At 38.7% G+C, this 18,858-nt stretch overlaps 2 protein-coding genes across 6 annotated transcripts in view; one reads left to right on the forward strand and one right to left on the reverse strand.

Annotated features, from left to right (window-relative positions):
* Nucleotides 1-1,369: 1,369 nt before the first annotated feature.
* LOC107740637 (cytochrome b561-like) lies at nt 1,370-13,849 on the forward strand. Of its 5 annotated transcripts, none has more exons than XM_016553122.1 (7): nt 8,656-8,898; nt 9,177-9,242; nt 9,940-10,150; nt 11,461-11,559; nt 12,156-12,259; nt 12,757-12,914; nt 13,453-13,849. In XM_016553122.1, exons 2-7 carry the CDS (start codon nt 9,183-9,185, stop codon nt 13,643-13,645), a joined length of 825 nt encoding a protein of 274 aa, XP_016408608.1. In that variant the 5' UTR covers nt 8,656-8,898; nt 9,177-9,182; the 3' UTR covers nt 13,646-13,849. The 5 variants fall into 5 exon arrangements, with proteins under 5 accessions (XP_016408610.1, XP_016408608.1, XP_016408609.1 ...); XM_016553121.1 differs by lacking the exons at nt 8,656-8,898; nt 9,177-9,242 and adding exons at nt 9,326-9,414; nt 9,517-9,582; XM_016553124.1 differs by lacking the exons at nt 8,656-8,898; nt 9,177-9,242 and adding an exon at nt 1,370-1,439.
* A 755-nt stretch (nt 13,850-14,604) lies between these two features.
* LOC107740661 (protein TANC2-like) overlaps nt 14,605-18,858 on the reverse strand; it is a 48,995-nt gene continuing 44,741 nt past the window's right edge. Inside the window, exon 24 of the mRNA XM_016553167.1 lies at nt 14,605-18,100. Coding sequence (XP_016408653.1) covers nt 16,189-18,100 — 1,912 coding nt within the window. The 3' untranslated portion in view covers nt 14,605-16,188. The remainder of the gene's footprint in view (nt 18,101-18,858) is intronic.

Genomic DNA, 18,858 nt, shown 5'->3' on the forward strand with positions numbered 1-18,858 from the left:
TGTAGTTTCCTGGAAATAACTAATGGCGTCAACTCACTAGTAAACGTGACTAAGGCAGATTGCGCTTGTATCCTTGAGCACTGTCATTTCCACTATCAGCCGACCCCTCTCACATCCTAGAGCAAACACAGCTTTTTAAGCTACTTTAATGGTTGTTCTAAACCACCCATTAAGTCAATAATCGTTTAAATGCATGTTAAAAAAAGTCACTACTTGAGATCCTCCGAATTCAGACGTACCACAATAAAGTGCCACCAAAAGTATTTGTTGATGCCGTTCAACTAGCCCAATTACTGTTACATAATTGAACCTGACCTGGCAATACAACCTACAATGAAGTGTTATTTGTTACACCCAAACTCACAACATATTAATGCTCCAATAGCATCACCTTCCATTCACACAAATCTTGACGAATGAGCCACATCCTGCTTTAGCCGAGAGGAAAATGTCAATCTTGGTGCATGAGTGATACACCAGCCTATTCCTGGGATTGCTGAAGTCATGACTCAATTTGACGAGTTAATCGGGAGAAAAAAACTGAGAAATGATTTGATTACTTCAAGTCCTCAGTCAACCCACTTGACAATAGAGGTGAAAATAATGAACCGCAGACAGCCTTGACTTATAACCAAATGATAATTATTGGAAATATTACTGCATCCAGATAGATAGATAGATAGATAAGATAGATAGATAGAGACTAATTAATTTTAATAAAACAACCTCTTATACCAAAGTACATAATGTTCTCTCCCATAAAAAAATACTTAAAGTTAAAGTTTTGTCAGAGAAAGAATTCAGCATTTTACCTATAATCATCATCTAGAAGGTATGCTGCAACCAAGACACACAAAAATATACACGAATCGCTGAATAAAATACTTCAGACATCTTTAATTTATTTTCTGAGCACTGTAAGTGACCATAGCCTGGCTGTAAAACAAAATGACAATCTCACTCGCGCGAAATTCTGATTCTTTTTCATTTATAGTTGCGCAATAAAAGAAGATCATGATGAATATGATATAATCGCTTCTTCTCCTCCAGCTCCAGAAACAACATCTGCGCTATACTGGAGTTCAACCCGATCAACCTTCAACTGACTGTCCAAAACGCTCAGAGAAGATACTGGGAGGCTGATGGTCATGAAAATATTAAACTCATCCCGTCAGGCGATTCCCACGGGTAAAGAAATGGCGATAGTTTTGCACTAACGCCAGGAACTCGGACTAAATCTGACAAACTCTTGATGTTTGTTTAAGCCTGTCCAGGCTGCGAAACTGCCAGTGTGCAAAAGGTGTAAAGCTGTCTAATGCACTACAAAATCAATCCGCTGTCAACCTAACGTGTTTCCCTGCGGGTGAGACCGCTGCCTGTCGGTGGGTGTCAAGCCCAGGAGGGAAAAGACAGAACATAAACCATCACTATCAGACGATGTAAATGTTTCTTTCTACTTTACCTAATACTTGTTGTCGTTCCGACGCGCCGTCACGGTCCGTTTTATTTCAGCGCCTGTCTACCACTTTATCACTTTTACAAAGCTATTTTCCTCCTCCGTTCATGAAAAGTACACATTTTCCTGCCTCAACTCTCTTTCCTCCATATTTGCAGCTTCTCCACCAACAACAACATTAATGACGTGCTCTCGACGGTCACATGACCACGGCCGTGGGTTCTAAAAATAGCGCGCGACACGACATATTACACCCAACAGAGCGGGTCTAAAAGATGCCGCGCTGAAGACCGCTGTTAATTATGATTATGTCTTTCGAGTGTCTGAGGTTGCTACAAAGCATGGCCCCAGTTTACCGGGAGTTGTCTATTTTTTTTACATATGTATATTTGAACAGGAACTAAACTGGTTTTAGGGAAGAGGGCGCCCCCTTTCGGTAGGCTGTGGAGGAGTGTGATGCGTGGGGAGAATGTGGTGGGTGCGAGAGGATCATGCGTGTGCCTGTTTCACTTATAACATTTTCTTAAAGGTGCTGTGTGCGATTTCAGCCGTTTTCACGGACTTATGCCAGACTTAGTCATGTAGTTAAAGGTTCGCTCTGCCATTTTTTCACTAATAAAATTTGTACACATCACTTTTGAGCAGAGGCGGACAAAGTACTCAACTCCATTACTTGAGTGAAAGTACAGATACTGCTTGTCAAATATTACTCCATTACAAGTAAAAGTTGTAAAGACAGATAAAAAACGGGCCGCTCTCTTGACTCTTCCATATTCCACTATTTCCTTATACATTTTTTTTTTGAGAAATTAGGGAACAAACTTCAAAACCATTTGACTAGCTAGCTCTTGATGAGTCACAGTTTAAAGAGATAGTTGACCCAAAAATGAAAATTCTGTCATTACTCACCCTCATGTCGTTCCGAACCCGTAAAACCTTAGTTTGTCTTCGAACACAAATTAAGGTATTTTTAATGAAATCCGAGAGCTTTCTGACCCTGCATAGACAGCAATGCAACTCACACATTCAAGGTCCAGAAAGGTAGTAAGGACATTGTTAAAATAGTCCATGTGACATCAATGGTTCAACCTTAATTTTATGAAGCTACGAGAATACATTTTGTGTGCAAAGAAAACAAAAATAATGACTTTATTCAACAATTTCTTCTCTTCCGCATCATCTGATGTCACATGAACTATTTTAACGATGTCCTTACTACCTTTCTAAACCTTGAACGTGTCAGTTGTGTTGCTGTCTATGGAGGGTCAGAAAGCTCTCGGATTTCATCAAAAATATCTTAATTTGTGAAAATTATATAAAATGTGTATGTGTATATATATATATATATATATATATGTGTGTGTATGTATGCATATATATATACGTGTGTGTGCGTACGTATGTATGTATACATATATTTTTAAATGTAAAATTGAAATATATATGTGTGTGTAGGCCTAAGCAAAATGACACATCATGGTAAACCTCTTAACTGTCACCCGTGGGACGCCTAATTTTACTTCACTATATTACAATTAAATCCTAATCTAATCATGATAAACGGTATATCGTTGGAAAGGTCTAAGACTCCTAAATAGATATTTTACCACAGTTTTTTTGTGAAAAATTATGTAGGAAAGTAATAGATTAATTTATGACAACAGTGCACCTCAAAAATCTACATCATAACAGGAGTTCTTCTTCGTTGCCTTTTTCTCTATCACACTTTAGAAATCATCAGAAATTATACATCAATTGAAAACTTAAAATCTCAAAATTCATCCTTTGAAAACCATTTTAAAATCAGACGTTGCATTACCATGAAAATGGGACATCAAAATCATGTTACAAAATATTTTCATTCATGAATTATAAAAATGTAGACACTTTCACGTCTATATTCAAAAATGTGAGTGACAATTAAGGGGTTAAACTTAACTGCAAACTCCAAAGAAAATGGATAGAAAAAACAGCTCTTCAGTTAGTTTGACCGCCTGATGGTGACAATCAACATTTTCTGAAAGTTACACACCTCTTTTCACTTAGCATTAGTTGAAACAGATAACAATACTTAAAAAAATATAATAATAATGAAAAAAAAAATGTTCACGCTATTCATGGAAAGTGACAGAGCCTATGGGTTGTCGTAAAGACACTTAATTTCTATTCACACTTCACACTTATTTCAATAATACAGAAATATTTAATGTGCAGTATTTAAAAAAAATGCTTACAGCACCTTAAAATGACCACAATGCGACTTATTAGTAAAGCTTTCCGAACATATAGGCGATTCCTTTCAAACTGAGTAACCCTCTAGTCTGTACTCAACCAAAGCTTTCTGGATGGAGAGTAGAGAATCTTCGCGTAGGTTTTGCATCCTGCTAGGGTTTGACATCTTGACCCCACACCCACCTGCATTGTGCTTATATTCTATTCATTCAAATGCTGCAGTGCTCTCGAATGAGTTTTTACATTGGTAATGCTTTTGACATTTCGTTGTTATTACCGTTTCAGGAGGTGGAACAACGGCTTTTTGTTCGTGGGCGGTTCATCTTAACAATTCATTTCAAGTGGTTCGCTGTTGTGTTCTCCAGTGCGCAATTACCCTACATATCGCTTAGATCACGTCTTATCGTGGTGGTCTCATAAATGCACTCTCGCTTTTTCTCTCTCTATTATGCACACAGTCCATATTGGTTGTTTACTCTGCTCTGCACACTCACCAGTTTGCCATGGATGCATCTGGCTTGCGTGCCTCATTCTAGTCCACAGGTCACTACAGAGCCATGCCTTAAACATAAACACATACGCTTATGCACACCTGCACATACACAAGCATTCACTCTACGCTTACACACATAAACACAGTCGTTGCCCTTAGACTTCAGACTGGTCAAGAGTGAAGCAGTGCATCAGAGCAGACTGGAATTCCAGGCAAAGCGGGAAACAGATCTCTGTGTTTCTCGTCCCAGTGAGCGGCAGATAGTTTGCTCTTTTACGTCAAAGGCTCATTCATGTGAAGGTGGTGTGGAGCGATCGATGTGCACATGTTGACAGATAAAAAAAAGCAGCTAAAAATAAACCATCCGCAGCAAAATCCCTCCACCACCTCACAGCCGCAGGGACAAACATGTGAATTTTTGTTCTCTTCCTGGTACAACAAGAGAGAAAACAGGATAAGAGGAGGATGAACGTAGAACAAAGATTGAGGAAATGTCACAGAAACCAGCCCTTTCTGTTTAGCAGTAACACCTACAACACGCTGCAGGAGGGTAAATGTGTATGTTTAAAAGTCGCAGGTATGAGGTTATTGCATACATTTAAAAGCATAGTTGCTCTTAAAATGTAAGAGTTTAAAGGGAAAAATGGGAGTTGTTTGAGTTTAGCAATCTTAAGTGAATTCCTATGGGATTTCTTGATCCGGAGCCTGGTAATGGCATTAATGGGCAGTCCAGTGGGTAACAATAACAATACTTAGAGCTGAAAAACAATAGGCATTCACCATGCAGCCTTAAAAGTGTAGTTTACCCAAAAATGAAAATTCCATCATCATTTACTCACCCTCAATATGGAAGCCCATTTTTGCCATGCAAAAATAAAAATGAGAAATTGCGACTTCTTATCTCTTTCTTTATCTATTTTCTATTTTCTATCGATTTTATCTCTTTATCTACTTTTTTCAAGGAACATATCTCACAATTCAGACAAAAAGACCAAACTGTGAGATATTAACTCAGAATTGTAGTATATAAATTCTGAGAAAAAAAGTCAAAATTTCAAGTTTATATCTCACAATTACCAACCCCTCGAATTATGGGGGGTGCTTTGGCAATAGAATATAAAATAATAAAATGGTAATTGTGACTTTCGTCCTTCTGTGGAATACAAAAGAAGATATTTTGAAGACATTTACATTGTCATTTTGGCAGACGCTTTTATCCAAATTTACAAATGAGGAGAACAAAAGAAGCAATCAGAGCAACAAGAGAGCAACGGTATACAAGTCTCAGTTGGTCTAGCACAGTACACATTCAAAGTTTTTTTTTTTATATTAATAAATTAAATTAAATAAATTTGACCAAAATGAATAGAATAGAATAGAATAGAATAGAATAGAATAAGTAAGTGCTAGTATTAATTGGTCAGGTGAAGAATGTTGGTAACCAAGCAGTTTTGGTGACCATTGACTGACATTGTCAAAAAAAACCACATTTCTGAAAATATCCTCTTTTATGTTTTACAGAAGAAACCTGTAACAATACCTGTAACAACTTCAGGGGGAAAAACAAGATGGTCCTCACTGCAGAACACAAGATCCAGGGGGCGAGGTTGGATCCAGATCCAACTCCTCCCACCTTACATATACCTAAACCTACCCGTCTCAACCCCCTGATCCTTAAACCCACCCATCTCCACCCCTAAACCTACCATCTCCACCCCCTAGCTGTTGATCCAACCACGCCCCCTGGATCTTTGTTCTGCAGTGAGGGGCTACTGGAAAAAACAGCAGTTTGGATGGCACCCTTGGGAACTGTGGAAAATTTCACAATATTAAAAGTGGAAACATAAAACTTCAAAATGATCTATCACTATTTTTTTTTTTTTTTACTGATTTGCAAAATGAACATGCCTAAACCCCCAATCTATCCCCCCAATCAACTTCTACTAATAATATTGCGATAAAGCATAAAATGTAGCTATAAATTACTTGAAAATTAAAAATTGTCAATCCAAATCTTCAGGAGACTGCTCCAGCATCACGTCTCCATGGAGACCCATCTCAGTCCTAACAGTTATGACTCACCATTAGCACATTGAATAAAAGCATGAAAACATCTGTGTCGGTCAGTCCTCCCAGAAGCATCTGTGACGTTATTCCTCACTGAGATTATGGACATCCATTGTGTAGTAGCCTCTCTCGCTATAATAAAAACACACTGAGGTTATTGCACTATTTCACACAAACAAATGTGAAAACAACTTCCTTTCCCTCATATTTTGATATGCTTTACTTACATAAATATATTTACATGCATCCACTCCTAAATATAGGTTACATTACATAGCCTATAATGTTTGCTTGTTATTTATTTATTTGTTTTTTTCTGTCTTGGGTTTAAAAGCGTCCAGAGAAAGAGGTAATTAGGTAACGTTAGTCACAACTGCCGTATAGGCCTAACTACACATGTCGTGTTATTCAAATTACAAACGGAATTAAAATAAGGAAGTCATTATTTGGACTACACTTGTGTCTATTTTCAAATGTGCTCTTTTGCATTTTATTTTTTAGCTGTTTTCCTGTCTTCCTTCTCTGTTGTGTTCTTGGTTGGTGTTGGAGTGCAGAGAGCCGGCTGTTGTCATGGCGACACGCAGGTTACTAGTTAGCAGGTTAGCGTGCTCTGGAAGCAAATTGAAACACCGCATCCAATTTAAGCTCCCTAACGCCAAACCAGTCTCTCAAACACGCGCAAATCTCCCAGCGTGACTTTGCTGAGGTGAGCGGGACCCGCGGGACCACGCAATTCCCATGCATATTCATGGCTGCGGCTGTCAAACAAGGCCAAAACAGGACAGACATCTATATAGATACATGTCTGTGAGAAATCCTTGTGCAAGTAGCCTATCAGAGTGGTAACGCGTTTTAATAACGCAGCAGTGAGATCTCGAACTAAAGTCGGACCTCCTCACCTGACAGGAAGTTGGTCTTGAGCTCAAAAGGACGAGAAAGAAATGGCGGGGAGAGAAAGTTTCTATATTTGTAAGCGTCAAACAGTGAATTAATTGTGAGTCACTGCTTTGTGTGAAGTCATACTGGAAATGTCATCTCCCGTCGCTCACTCACTCCCACCCCCAGCAGAAAGGCAGGAAATGAAAGGACAGGGAAAGTGAGGGATAGAATGGTGTTATTGACGGGGAGCAGGATTATAGCACTGGAGATAATGTCACTGCATACACATTATGTCAGCATAAGCTTCAATATTGTGACCAATGACGACAGGAGTTACTGCAGATGAACTGCAGCTAGAGCCACAGCTCATTGCATCCCTCTTGTGGTCAGTATGCGACATGATCGAAGAATGATATTCAAGGTTCAGTTGGTAAGAATGCTGATGGCTATGCAAATCAACTCAGATAATTCTGCCCCTACAAGGCAAATAGATATAGAATATCTGTAGACCATAGATATTGCATATGACAGCTTATAGACAATTATAAGATATTATATATATACAGCAGTCAACATCTGAAGTGGATCAAAAAATTTCATCAAAGAACGCATTTTGGTTTAAGGTTTTAGGACAACTTTGATAAAAGGTTTTGATCCACTTCAAAAGATAAAAGGTTTTGATCCGCCTATGTAAATAAGCAAATATATTTATTTAAAATGTAATTTATTTACTCGTTTATTTATATTATTAGTTTTTTTACTTCCATCTATCCATATTCCAAACCGTTTATTCTAGGATCACAGTTTTTGCCTGAATATAAATAATAAATAAATAAATAAATGAAATAAGTAACAATAATACATACATTTTTACATACATTTTAAAGGAATTATTACTTTTATTTAGCATATTTTTAAAGACATTATTTTATTTAAATTGATCAAAAGTGGCAGCAAAGACATTTATAATGTTACAAAATATTGTTTTTTTTTTAAATAAATGTTGTTCCTTTGAACTTTCTATTCATAAAAGAATCCTAATGTATTAAGGTTTGTACAAAAATAAAGCAGCAAAACTGTTTTCAGCATTGATAATAATATTTCTTGAGCGCCAAACCTGCATTGGGATTTCTCACATATGATAGGCCTACTGAAGACTTTAAAAATATTAAAATAGAAAACAGTTATTTTAAATTATAATAATACTTAACAATATTATTGTTTTTACTGTATTTTTAATCTGATAAATGCACACTTGGTGAGCATGAGAAACTTCTTTCTTTTTTCAAACATTAAAAACATTAAAAATCTTACCGACCCCAAACTTTTGAACAGCATAGTGCACTTAAATAAAACTAAGTGCTTTAAGAATTATTGGATTGGAAGAATTATTGGATAAATTATTGGAAGTAAAAACGTCTGTCTAGCCTATGATTTAGACAAGATGATCAAATCATCAGCAATCGCTCAAAGATGTGGTTACCAAGGCAACTGAAGTGCGTTTCAGACATCATCCTCTGCACAACTTCCAAGAGCGTCAAGCCGTGCGCTATAACACAAGTAATATATGAAATAGCAGGCAGGCGTGTAAAGTCCTGCGTCTACATCAGCAGAGGCTTCGAGTGAACTGTATAGAGAGAAGGAACATCAGATGCAATTTTGAAGTTAGGTTACAAAACCCCTCAAGCAATAAGGATCTTGTGATTCTTGTCCAAAATACCCACTCATAAAAACACGCCCTTTCCTCTGGCTTTCTGGAGACGTGGCGCAGGTGAGTGACACTTTTTCCATACTATTAACAGCGCGTGATGCTGTTGCTGCAGCACCATAACTTAGTGGCAAATGCATTTTAAAATGGCATCATGTCTAGATTATGGTTTGCATGACGTCTAGAGGAGTTTCCCACTCTTATACAGGTTTCATCTTATAGCTTGTTATTATCACGAGGTTAGTGGTTCTAGAGCTCTAAACATGATGTGTTTCTGTCAGCTAAGTGGGAATTTAAGCTTGTTAATCATCATGCAGTCATATAACAGATTGTTTTTACAGTGGGGGATGCTGTGCTTTCGTAAGGCAGGCAAAGACCACATGATACTTAAATACACGAGACTGAAGGTCTTTATCTGCATAATGTGTTTACTAAAGGTTTTATAAGGCATCACGCGACTATCCAAACCACAACGTGCATTTTAAAATGGCATCATGTCTAGATTATGGTTTGCATGACGTCTAGAGGAGTTTCCCACTCTTATACAGGTTTCATCTTATAGCTTGTTATTATCACGAGGTTAGTGGTTCTAGAGCTCTAAACATGATGTGTTTCTGTCAGCTAAGTGGGAATTTAAGCTTGTTAATCATCATGCAGTCATATAACAGATTGTTTTTACAGTGGGGGATGCTGTGCTTTCGTAAGGCAGGCAAAGACCACATGATACTTAAACACACGAGACTGAAGGTCTTTATCTGCATAATGTGTTTACTAAAGGTTTTATAAGGCATCACGCGACTATCCAAACCACAACGTGAAGACTTATTACACATTCATGCAGCTTCTTCACTGCCAATATTAAAATCACATTTCATGTTAAATAATATTGCAAATATAGAACGAAAAGTAAAAACTATTTTGTACTTATGTGTCTCATTGAACTTATGGTCTATATCTAGAACATGTATGGGTCAAATTTGTCTATTTTACATGAAGAAAGCAAATCTACTATCACTATAATTCATGAAATATTTAATTAGCATAAGAGGTGGAGTCTTGTACATCCCTGAAAGGTTTTCCAGTTTTCTCTTTCTTGTCTGGCAGGTGATGGAGGGTATGCCGGTGAGCATGGGTGGCTTGCGGACGCTGCCGTGGTACGTGGCGGGCTCTCAGGTGCTGGGGGTGGCATGTGTGGTGATCACAGGCGTGTGGATGGGACATTACCGTGGAGGCTACGCCTGGGACGGCTCCACACAAGAGTTTAACGTCCACCCTCTCTGTATGGTCCTCAGCCTGGTCTTCCTCTATGGAGATGGTAAGAATTAAGTGTAAAGATAACATATGTATTGTTTTATCCTTATTTACTTGAAGTTTGCAAAAAGAAAATAAAAGAAGAGTTGCAGTTCAGGAAATACCCAAGACTACTGATATAGTTTTTCTGGGCTTTCAGGTTTACAGCCCTGAATATTGAATATTGAATAGATGTATTTTCTCTAGCCACAACAGCTTAGAAAATGAATAATTTTTCCATTTAATCATTTTTTAATACCTTGAAATTATTGATTAACCAAGCTTTCCTCTGCTGAGTTGGTAACATGAACAAATGTTGCCATTATTTGACGATCAACCCATTTATTATTTCACTCAAACTGTATTTAAATCTACAGTAGTGGGTTTAAATTGTGGTTAAAATGTTCAATATATAAAAAGTATTTCATATATATATATATATATATATATATTTGTTGTATATATATATGTTGTGTGTATATATATTGTAAAAATAAATCAATATCAAATCAGAATATACTAGATTTAATGTTGTAATATTATTATTATTATTATTGTTTATGATTCATCAGCTGCTTATGGAGACCAAGAGCTTCAATGTAATGGTCTAATAAGACATCTGTGTGTCTTCTGTCTCTTAGCCTTCAGAGTGTGTGTATGTGACTCTTTGCTTTCAATAAAACACACACAATACTGAACAGGAAGGGCCAGCTAATGCTATTATCGGAGCTAATATCGGATTTGCTCCCTGATATATATGAATCAATATGGGCTGGGATACTTCACGGTTGGTTTTTTAAACAGAGATCAAGCCCTGCTGAGAGTCGGTATTGTGTGCTTTTTTCTATTAATCAGTAACTGCTGTAGGCAAGGTCACAGGACAAAGGAAAAATAGTAAGAGAGATATTATTAAAGCATAATCACAGTCAATTCATGGTTCTTCCATCTGGACACTTAAAACACTCAACAGAGACAGATACTGAGCTAATATCTTTAACAGTGCTCGTCTGATTGAAAACGCCCTTGTCATGGCAATTCAATTAGGACATTATACCTGAAATGTCACTGGCCTATTAGAGGTTTAGCTGTCCCAAAAAGCAGCAGTAAAAACAGCCCAGAGGGCATCTGTCTGCTTGTAGAAAGGCCAAAAAACACGTTATTCATCAGGTTACAGCATCTGTAGAATTTCAAACCTGACGCAGGCTGTTTTTGGTCCTGTACCTTTAAGACTTTTCTATTTCTTCTGTTACTTTATACTCCTAATGCTTCTATGATTGGATAATTTTGCGTGTGAAAATATGACTTGATTAGTTCTTGGTTCTTTCTCTGCCGCAGCTGTTCTGGTTTATCGTGTCTTTAGAAACGAGACTAAACGCTCAGTGAAAATTCTCCACGCTCTGCTGCATATGATGGCTCTTATCATCAGTATTGTGGGTAAGTCCAGCATGAGTTTGCTAGCAGGTTAGAAGAAACAGTAAATTACATTTGGCAGCACTGTTGTTTTGCTGGGTATTTGTTCAGCAAGACAGATTTTAGCTGTAATTCTCAATTGCTGCGGTCACAATCATTTCCCATGTCTAATGTGCCATCTGAACCGTTAAATAAGGGGAAAACTAACATTTCCCTCAGATAAACACATGTATTTTAATAATCGCAAGGCACAGGATAACTAGATTTGCATTTTCAGAGGTCAACACCAATACGTACAAATGCATTCAGCAGTTTGGCGTCAGCAAGATTTTTTCCATTTCTTAATAAATACTTTTTTTTTTTTAACTTTCCGTTAAATAATCCTATTAAGCCATACAGCTGTTTTCAACATTGATAATAAAAAGAAATGTTTCTTGAGCAGCAAATTAGAATGATTTCTGAAGGATCATGTGACACTGAAGACTGCTGAAAAATCAGTATTTGCATCACAGGAATAAATTATATTTAAAAATATATTAATATAGAAAACGGCTACTTCAAATTATAATAAAACTATATTATATATACTGAATAATATCTCCTTCTTTCTCTCTTCTCAGGTCTGGTGGCTGTATTTGACTTCCATTCGGCAGCTAAGATCCCTCATATGTATTCTCTGCACAGCTGGTGTGGCATGCTCACTTTTGTGCTGTTTTTCATACAGGTAATTTGCAGTCATTTCATTTTGACCAGCATTTGCATTAAAACATCTTCCTTCTTCCTTATTTGAACGACTGAGTGTATGTGGTTTGAAAGCACTTTGCTCTGCTTTTAGCAAACCCTCTTGTGGATGATCACACCCATTACACTGCTAACATCACTATTAACATCAGGATATTGCCTTTAGTGTTTGCATTAGTTTTTATTGGCAATGGAACACCAGCCTTGAAACATGCTAGTTCACTTCATACTCTACATACAGTTGAAAAGTAGAAATAAAAATATGAATAAAAATATAAAATATTTCCTTTAAATGTAGTTTTATATTATATTATATAGAAAATAAAATTATATTAAATAAATCAGATTTTCACTTCTGTATAGACTTTATTTTTTTCATTATTTGAGAAAACCTGATTTTCAAACATTTTTAAGAGGCCAGTAAAATACATCATGTAAAGTCATCTTTGGAGTGACTGCTTCTTCTCTCATTTCCTCCAGTGGTTACTGGGACTGGGATTTTTCCTTTTCCCATGGGCCTCTGCTCAGTTGAGGAGCTGGTATCTCCCGCTGCACGTCTTCTTCGGCCTGTTGCTGCTGGCCATGTCCGTGGGATCCTGTCTGCTGGGAATCACAGAGAAACTGCTCTTCAGTATCATGTGAGTGTCAGTGAATGTATCTGAAAAATATAGCTTTAAAGGGGTCATATGATGCGATTTCAAGTTTTCCTTTCTCTTTGGAGTGTTACAAGCTGATTAAACAACTGATGTCACTAAGCTGAGGTAAAAATTTTGGACGGGAGGAAAGCAATGAGTCACCATGTGAATGAGTCTTTCAGTGAATATTAATGATATTTGGCTTCTTTTCTACATCTCTCTGTTTGGCATCAAATGCTGGTTTTATTCAAGATGATATTCCTCATGTGCCCATTTACTGCAGAAATCATGAATACTGTACTTAAATTCAGTGTACTACACATGATTATTAACTTCATTAGTCTATAAATAAACACTCTTTTCACATGTGGGTGACTTTTGGCAGATAAACGTCCCACACATTGACCTAACTTGCAAATCTTTATGAAATAATGTTGTTTCAGTTAAATTGGATCTGAAGCTCGTTATTTAAGATTCGCAAGCTACTACAGTGCTTTTCTATTCATCAATGACAATTTTATGGCACATTTCTTATTCTCAGGGAAACTTACTCCAGGTTTACTGGTGAGGGGGTCCTGGCAAACATTTTAGGCTTGTTGCTGGTGTGCTTTGGGGTCGTGGTGGGTTACGTGGTGACGAGAGATGATTTTAGGCGACCACCGAATCCCGAGGAGGAGGCTCTATCTGTGCACTTTAAGACCCTGTCGGAAGGAGAAATCCCCAGTTCTCCTTAATGTCTTAATGCACTCCAAAAATGGCCTTTCTGAACTTCACGCCTTTCTACCTGTGTCCTAGCAAACCTGTCAGCCACTTCCTCCTTTTGCAGTCTTCTCGTTTTGTATTCCCCCATACTTAACATTAATGTTACTAAGCAACAGACAGTAATTAAATGTTATATATATTTTTAAAGTAACTTCTAATTTTGCCAAACCAAATTAGCATGAAAAAATAAGAAAGTTGTATATACTGTGTCTTTAAATGTATTAGATTCAGATAGTACTTTCTTGTGCCTTAACATTTATTTGTACCAGACTGTAATGAAAAACTAAAATACTCTACAATGATAATTATTATTGTTTAAAATCAAAGGGCACAGCACTACATCAGTGAATGTTTATTCTCCACATTTGCCATGTAGGATTTTCAACATTTGTTTTATATTAGAGACTAATCTTTTCATTATATGCAGAAACCTGCTTTATGCTGTTTTTATATGAAAATATGTTACAGCTCTGCCTGCACAAATTACTGAAAAATACTTGAAAATAATGTTGGATTGTTAAGACCAAAATCTCTAATATCCAAGATCTGAAAAAAAAAAAAATTTGTTTGTTATTTGTTATCCAAACATTATCCATCCCATGTGCTGGTTATTAAAATCAGCTTGAAGAGGAGAGATACTGTTTTACACTGTTTTGTGTGTGTATACTGTAAACACACACACAGTCTGTCTTTCCATCTGAAAGAGTATGTAATGATCTGTAGGTGCCCTTGTACTGTAATTTTGTGTTGGCATGTTTGTATTGTGTAGTGGCAATATTTTTACCATGTTTACCATATCAGTAAGTAATGTTCATAAGGCTTGCTTTATACGTTCAATGTGATTTTAAGCTAAATAAATTCATGAGATATATGACTCAATGAAGTTTGACTCAATGGAAAGTTATTTCAGCTTGATTTCTTTGAAGTGGTATTTTTTTTTTAAATAAGTTCATTATTTCCCTCATACATACAGATGATTGTACAGTTTACAATCGTGTAACTGGATAAAAAGTCCTCATTCACGTTTCTGATTTTCCATCCCAGAAAACATCACAGCTCACATTTACAGATAATTTACAGAGAATCCTCCTTTGCAAACCCAGTTCTAAACAAAATCTAAATATTAAAGCAAAATATATACAAAACCTCAATTTCATCTGCTCTTTTTTTTTTTTTTGTCTAATAAGGGAAACAAGGAAATATATTGTGCCACAGTCTTTTCCCTCATACATAAAACCACACACATACACACACTCAGGTTTGTGTATTAGCAGAGAGCATGCGTTCTAGTTCAGCACATTATTTACAGCCATTTTACATTTTGGTCATACAAAAGGAAAACAAATAGTTAAATACAAACACTGTTGTACAGTAAGCAGTATTCCAGGTCAACTCTGAGTGCACCTCATATAACTTTAAAATGAGAAAATAATAATAATAATTAAAACACTGCAAAAATACCTGCTCTTTTTCAACAGCAGTTGAACATTGATTAGTAAAGTCAGATCCAGTGAGCGAATCTGACTTGTCACCATCTTCCCACCAAGACATACGTAAAAAAGAGTGCCTGACCTACCAATAGTGTTAGTTCAATGGCGATACATGACACAGGCTTTGACATCAAGTCAGGTTTCCCATATTTGAAAGCAAGTACTCACAGTTTAAAACAAACAGGGAAAATGTTCTGAAGGCATGTTTCAGTGCACAAATAAACTCTCAAAACATAATGAATGAGAGCATGTGAATTCAGAGGCTGCAAAAAAAAAAGTTTTCTCCACGCATACCTTCCCATGAGAAAAGTTTCTTTGGAAAAGACAATTTCCGTTTTAGTGGTGTGACTACTTTAGAGCGAGTAAATTAACAGCTGACCACCTGAATGCTACTTCCCTTGAGCAGATATGAAATTATTAACCAAACACTACAGATATTTGCATTGCATTAAAGGTAGCAATCCTGTTGACCTTTATAACCTGTTGACAAAAAATAAAAATGCCCAGAAAATTCTAAAAAATATTTAACATTGCTGAGTGCATGTCAACTCAAGGCAAACTGAAAACACAACTGCACTGAAATGTAGGTGTATATATATTTATACAAACATAACTTAATTTTAAATAATAGTTTTTTGCTTTAGCAATATTGATCTGGAATATTTTAGGTACATTTTCAACTCAAGACACAACAAAATTCTCAGGGATATTACTGGTTTGAGTGGGGACATTAGTGAGGACATCTGGTCCAGGGGCCATGCTCAGCAATGTGTCCATGACTGGCATTGAGCAGCCACCCTCTCAGAAAGGTACAGAAAAGTAGAAGGTTGGTGTACAGCAGTTACACAGGCCTACTAGAACTCCAATGGGTCCTGATACTTCCATTTTTGTGTCCAGAGCAAATATAGATGCATTTGATTTGTACATGCTAGATTCACATCAGTAAAACGAAGAGATAAGATGGTCAACATGTTAGATATTCCTCGAGAATGTTCTAATAAATCTTGCACACCGTTTCTTTATTCTTACACGTTAGACTCCACAAAGGGTCTCTTTGGTTTAATGGGTGAGGTTGGGCCTTGCCTTTCATTTCGAGACATCTGCCTAAACTCATTGTCCTGGTAGGCCTGGGAAACTGGCAGAGTCCGTGCCACTTTCACATCCGGGTATGTGGGAACCTGGCTAACTCGGCTCATAGCGTCCGCCCGGTCCCGTGTCATACCAGGGGAGTTGGTGTAGAAATCGTCATCCATGAGGTGGCCATTGTGAGCGTTGTTGGTGCGGTTGTAGTAGGCGATATGACTGAGGGGTGCTGCTTGTTGCCCATAGCCCATGTTACTAGGGGAAGTAGCTGGACTGTTCACCACCGTATCCAGAGAAGAAACGGTCCAGGGTCGAGAACCCGAAGAGGACGATGCCAGCGAAGGCTGCTGCTGAAGGTACTGCTGAGTCCGTGCGGTCTTGTCGATAATTCCCATGAAAGGTGTAGTGCGGGAGCGAAGTGCTTCTCCTGGATATGTTCCACCCACCACCCGGAAGTCTGTGCCTTGTGGGGGTGACACCGGTGAAAGGTCATCATGGTAGCCGCCTTCATAGGAAAGCTTTAGAGGGATCTCCATTTGCTGCGCAGAAGCCGACACCCTGAACCCTGGGCCTAGGTTAGCAGCAGAACCTGCCACCAAACTGTTGCTGGATGGAGAGAAGCGTAGACCCGTACTGTGGGAGTGAATAAGGGGGCGTGGAGCTGGTGGGTGCTGTTTGGGTTCAGCACTATTCGCGCTGACTGGACGTCGGTGGGCTTGAAGGTTCTCTGGTGAACCCAGAGTCACCTGTCGCTCCATTTCATGAGGCGAGACTGGATAGTAGGCGGTCGACTGACTGCGGCTGATCTGTGGTGTCTGAGCGTAACGGACTCCTCCGGGATTGGGTCTGTATGCAGAGGAGGGCCTCTGAGGGAGCTCGTCCTCCACAAGGCCAGGATCCATGCTGATGGCACGCTGGTACAAGGCCCCTGCACTCAGACTGCCCTGAGGTTGAAGTGAGGAAGAGTACCCTCCATCCCCAAGCTCATCCATGTCTCCTGGGCAGCGGGCGCTCATCGAGTGAGCAATCTGACTGTATGCACTACTACCCAGTACGACACTGGAGTGCACCGCAGTGCTGGGCTGGTTGGTGCGGATGATCTGTGCCTTGGCTGGCTGCAACCACTGGGTCTGTTGTGATGGCTGGGAAGTCTGTTGGGAAAATTGGAAAGAACGTTGGCTGCTCATCTTGGACAGAGGGGACTTAGGTCGCCCTGCAAGCTGGTCCTGCTGGTACCGTCCTGCAGAGGCGGACTGGGGACGGTACATGGCGACTCCCTCAGAGGTGGGGCTGGCACGATACTGTGGTCCACGGCGTAACGGTGATGGCGGTGGGCTGAAGTGGTAGGAGGCCTGATGAGGGGGACTGGGCCGGAAGTGAGAGCTCTGGTGCGTTGGTGAGAGCGATGGAGAGGGGGACTGGTAGCCTTGCCTGGTAGGAGAGGACATTGAAGGGGGACTGGGGCGAAAATCATACGCTTGGCCCAAGTAGGGTGAATCGTGATGGATCGGAGATGGAGGCATGTTTTGAATGACAGGAAGTCCCGATGGTATAGCGTGGGGCTCAGCAGGAACACCAAGTGGTAGGCCGTCCAAATCCCGCTCGAGGTAATCATCGTCCTCCTCAAACAAGTCCTGGACAGGCTCCATGTCTGAAATGTGGGGCTCCACTGGAGGAGGCGGAACCATGGATGGGGCTTGATCGCGGGGAGGGGAAGGAGGCGGATCCAGCTCCTGTTGTTGTTCAACTTGATGACACTCTTCTTCTACACGTTGCAGCAGGCGCTGGATCTCGCGGTTATTGGGACATAGACGCCCAGCTTCACTCAGGTCCTCCAGGGCTGCGTGGAATTGCCTACAGTGAGGGAGACCAAGAATGAGAGAGAGTAGGAAGGTGGAATATGTCAGTAGGAAAAGAGAAAGGAAGAAATATGCTTGTTAACCAATGAACTGACTGATAAAGACTAAGAAATGACCATTGCTAAAGGACTATTCAGAGTTCAATGCAAGTCGATTGTCAATTACCTGCTGTCAATTACCACACAGAATAACTATGATTCATTCCCCATTTTGTAAAAACAAACAAAAATCATTCTTGCACTTACAGTAGAAGTCTATGAGTTAAGGACCTTTAAGAGGATAAATGGAAACGTTGTTTTAAACGTACTGTATAGCCAACAAGACTAATAATGAGACTAATGATGGTACATTTTACAAACCCTGTCAGTGCAAAGATATTTTCTCTAAACTCCTGGTATGACTGTGTAAAGTCAGTAAAACCTAAAAAACTCCAGACTTCTGATGTTTTGCTCTTCTGGGATGCCCACAGATTTTCATTGTAAAAGTCAAAGTTAACTCAATTTAATTGAACCCGGAACATTCGTTAGAAATTTTACCTATTGATCAAAATCATAGACCCAAAAAAATCTGGTTCTCCAAAACCAAGCAAGTTGATATAAGTGTTCTGGGCACAGAGAGTCAAAGTAAACAAAATTGTGGGGGGAGGAAAAGGAATAAAATATGAATGATGGACATTCTAAAGAAAAATAATCTGATTGGTCAACAAAACATGAAGTATGAAGAACAGGTCTAATCCTGCTGTTGACATCTAGT

This window comes from Sinocyclocheilus rhinocerous, unplaced genomic scaffold, assembly GCF_001515625.1.
Source record: "Sinocyclocheilus rhinocerous isolate Xijiao unplaced genomic scaffold, SAMN03320098_v1.1 scaffold705, whole genome shotgun sequence".
Lineage (NCBI taxonomy): Eukaryota > Metazoa > Chordata > Actinopteri > Cypriniformes > Cyprinidae > Sinocyclocheilus > Sinocyclocheilus rhinocerous.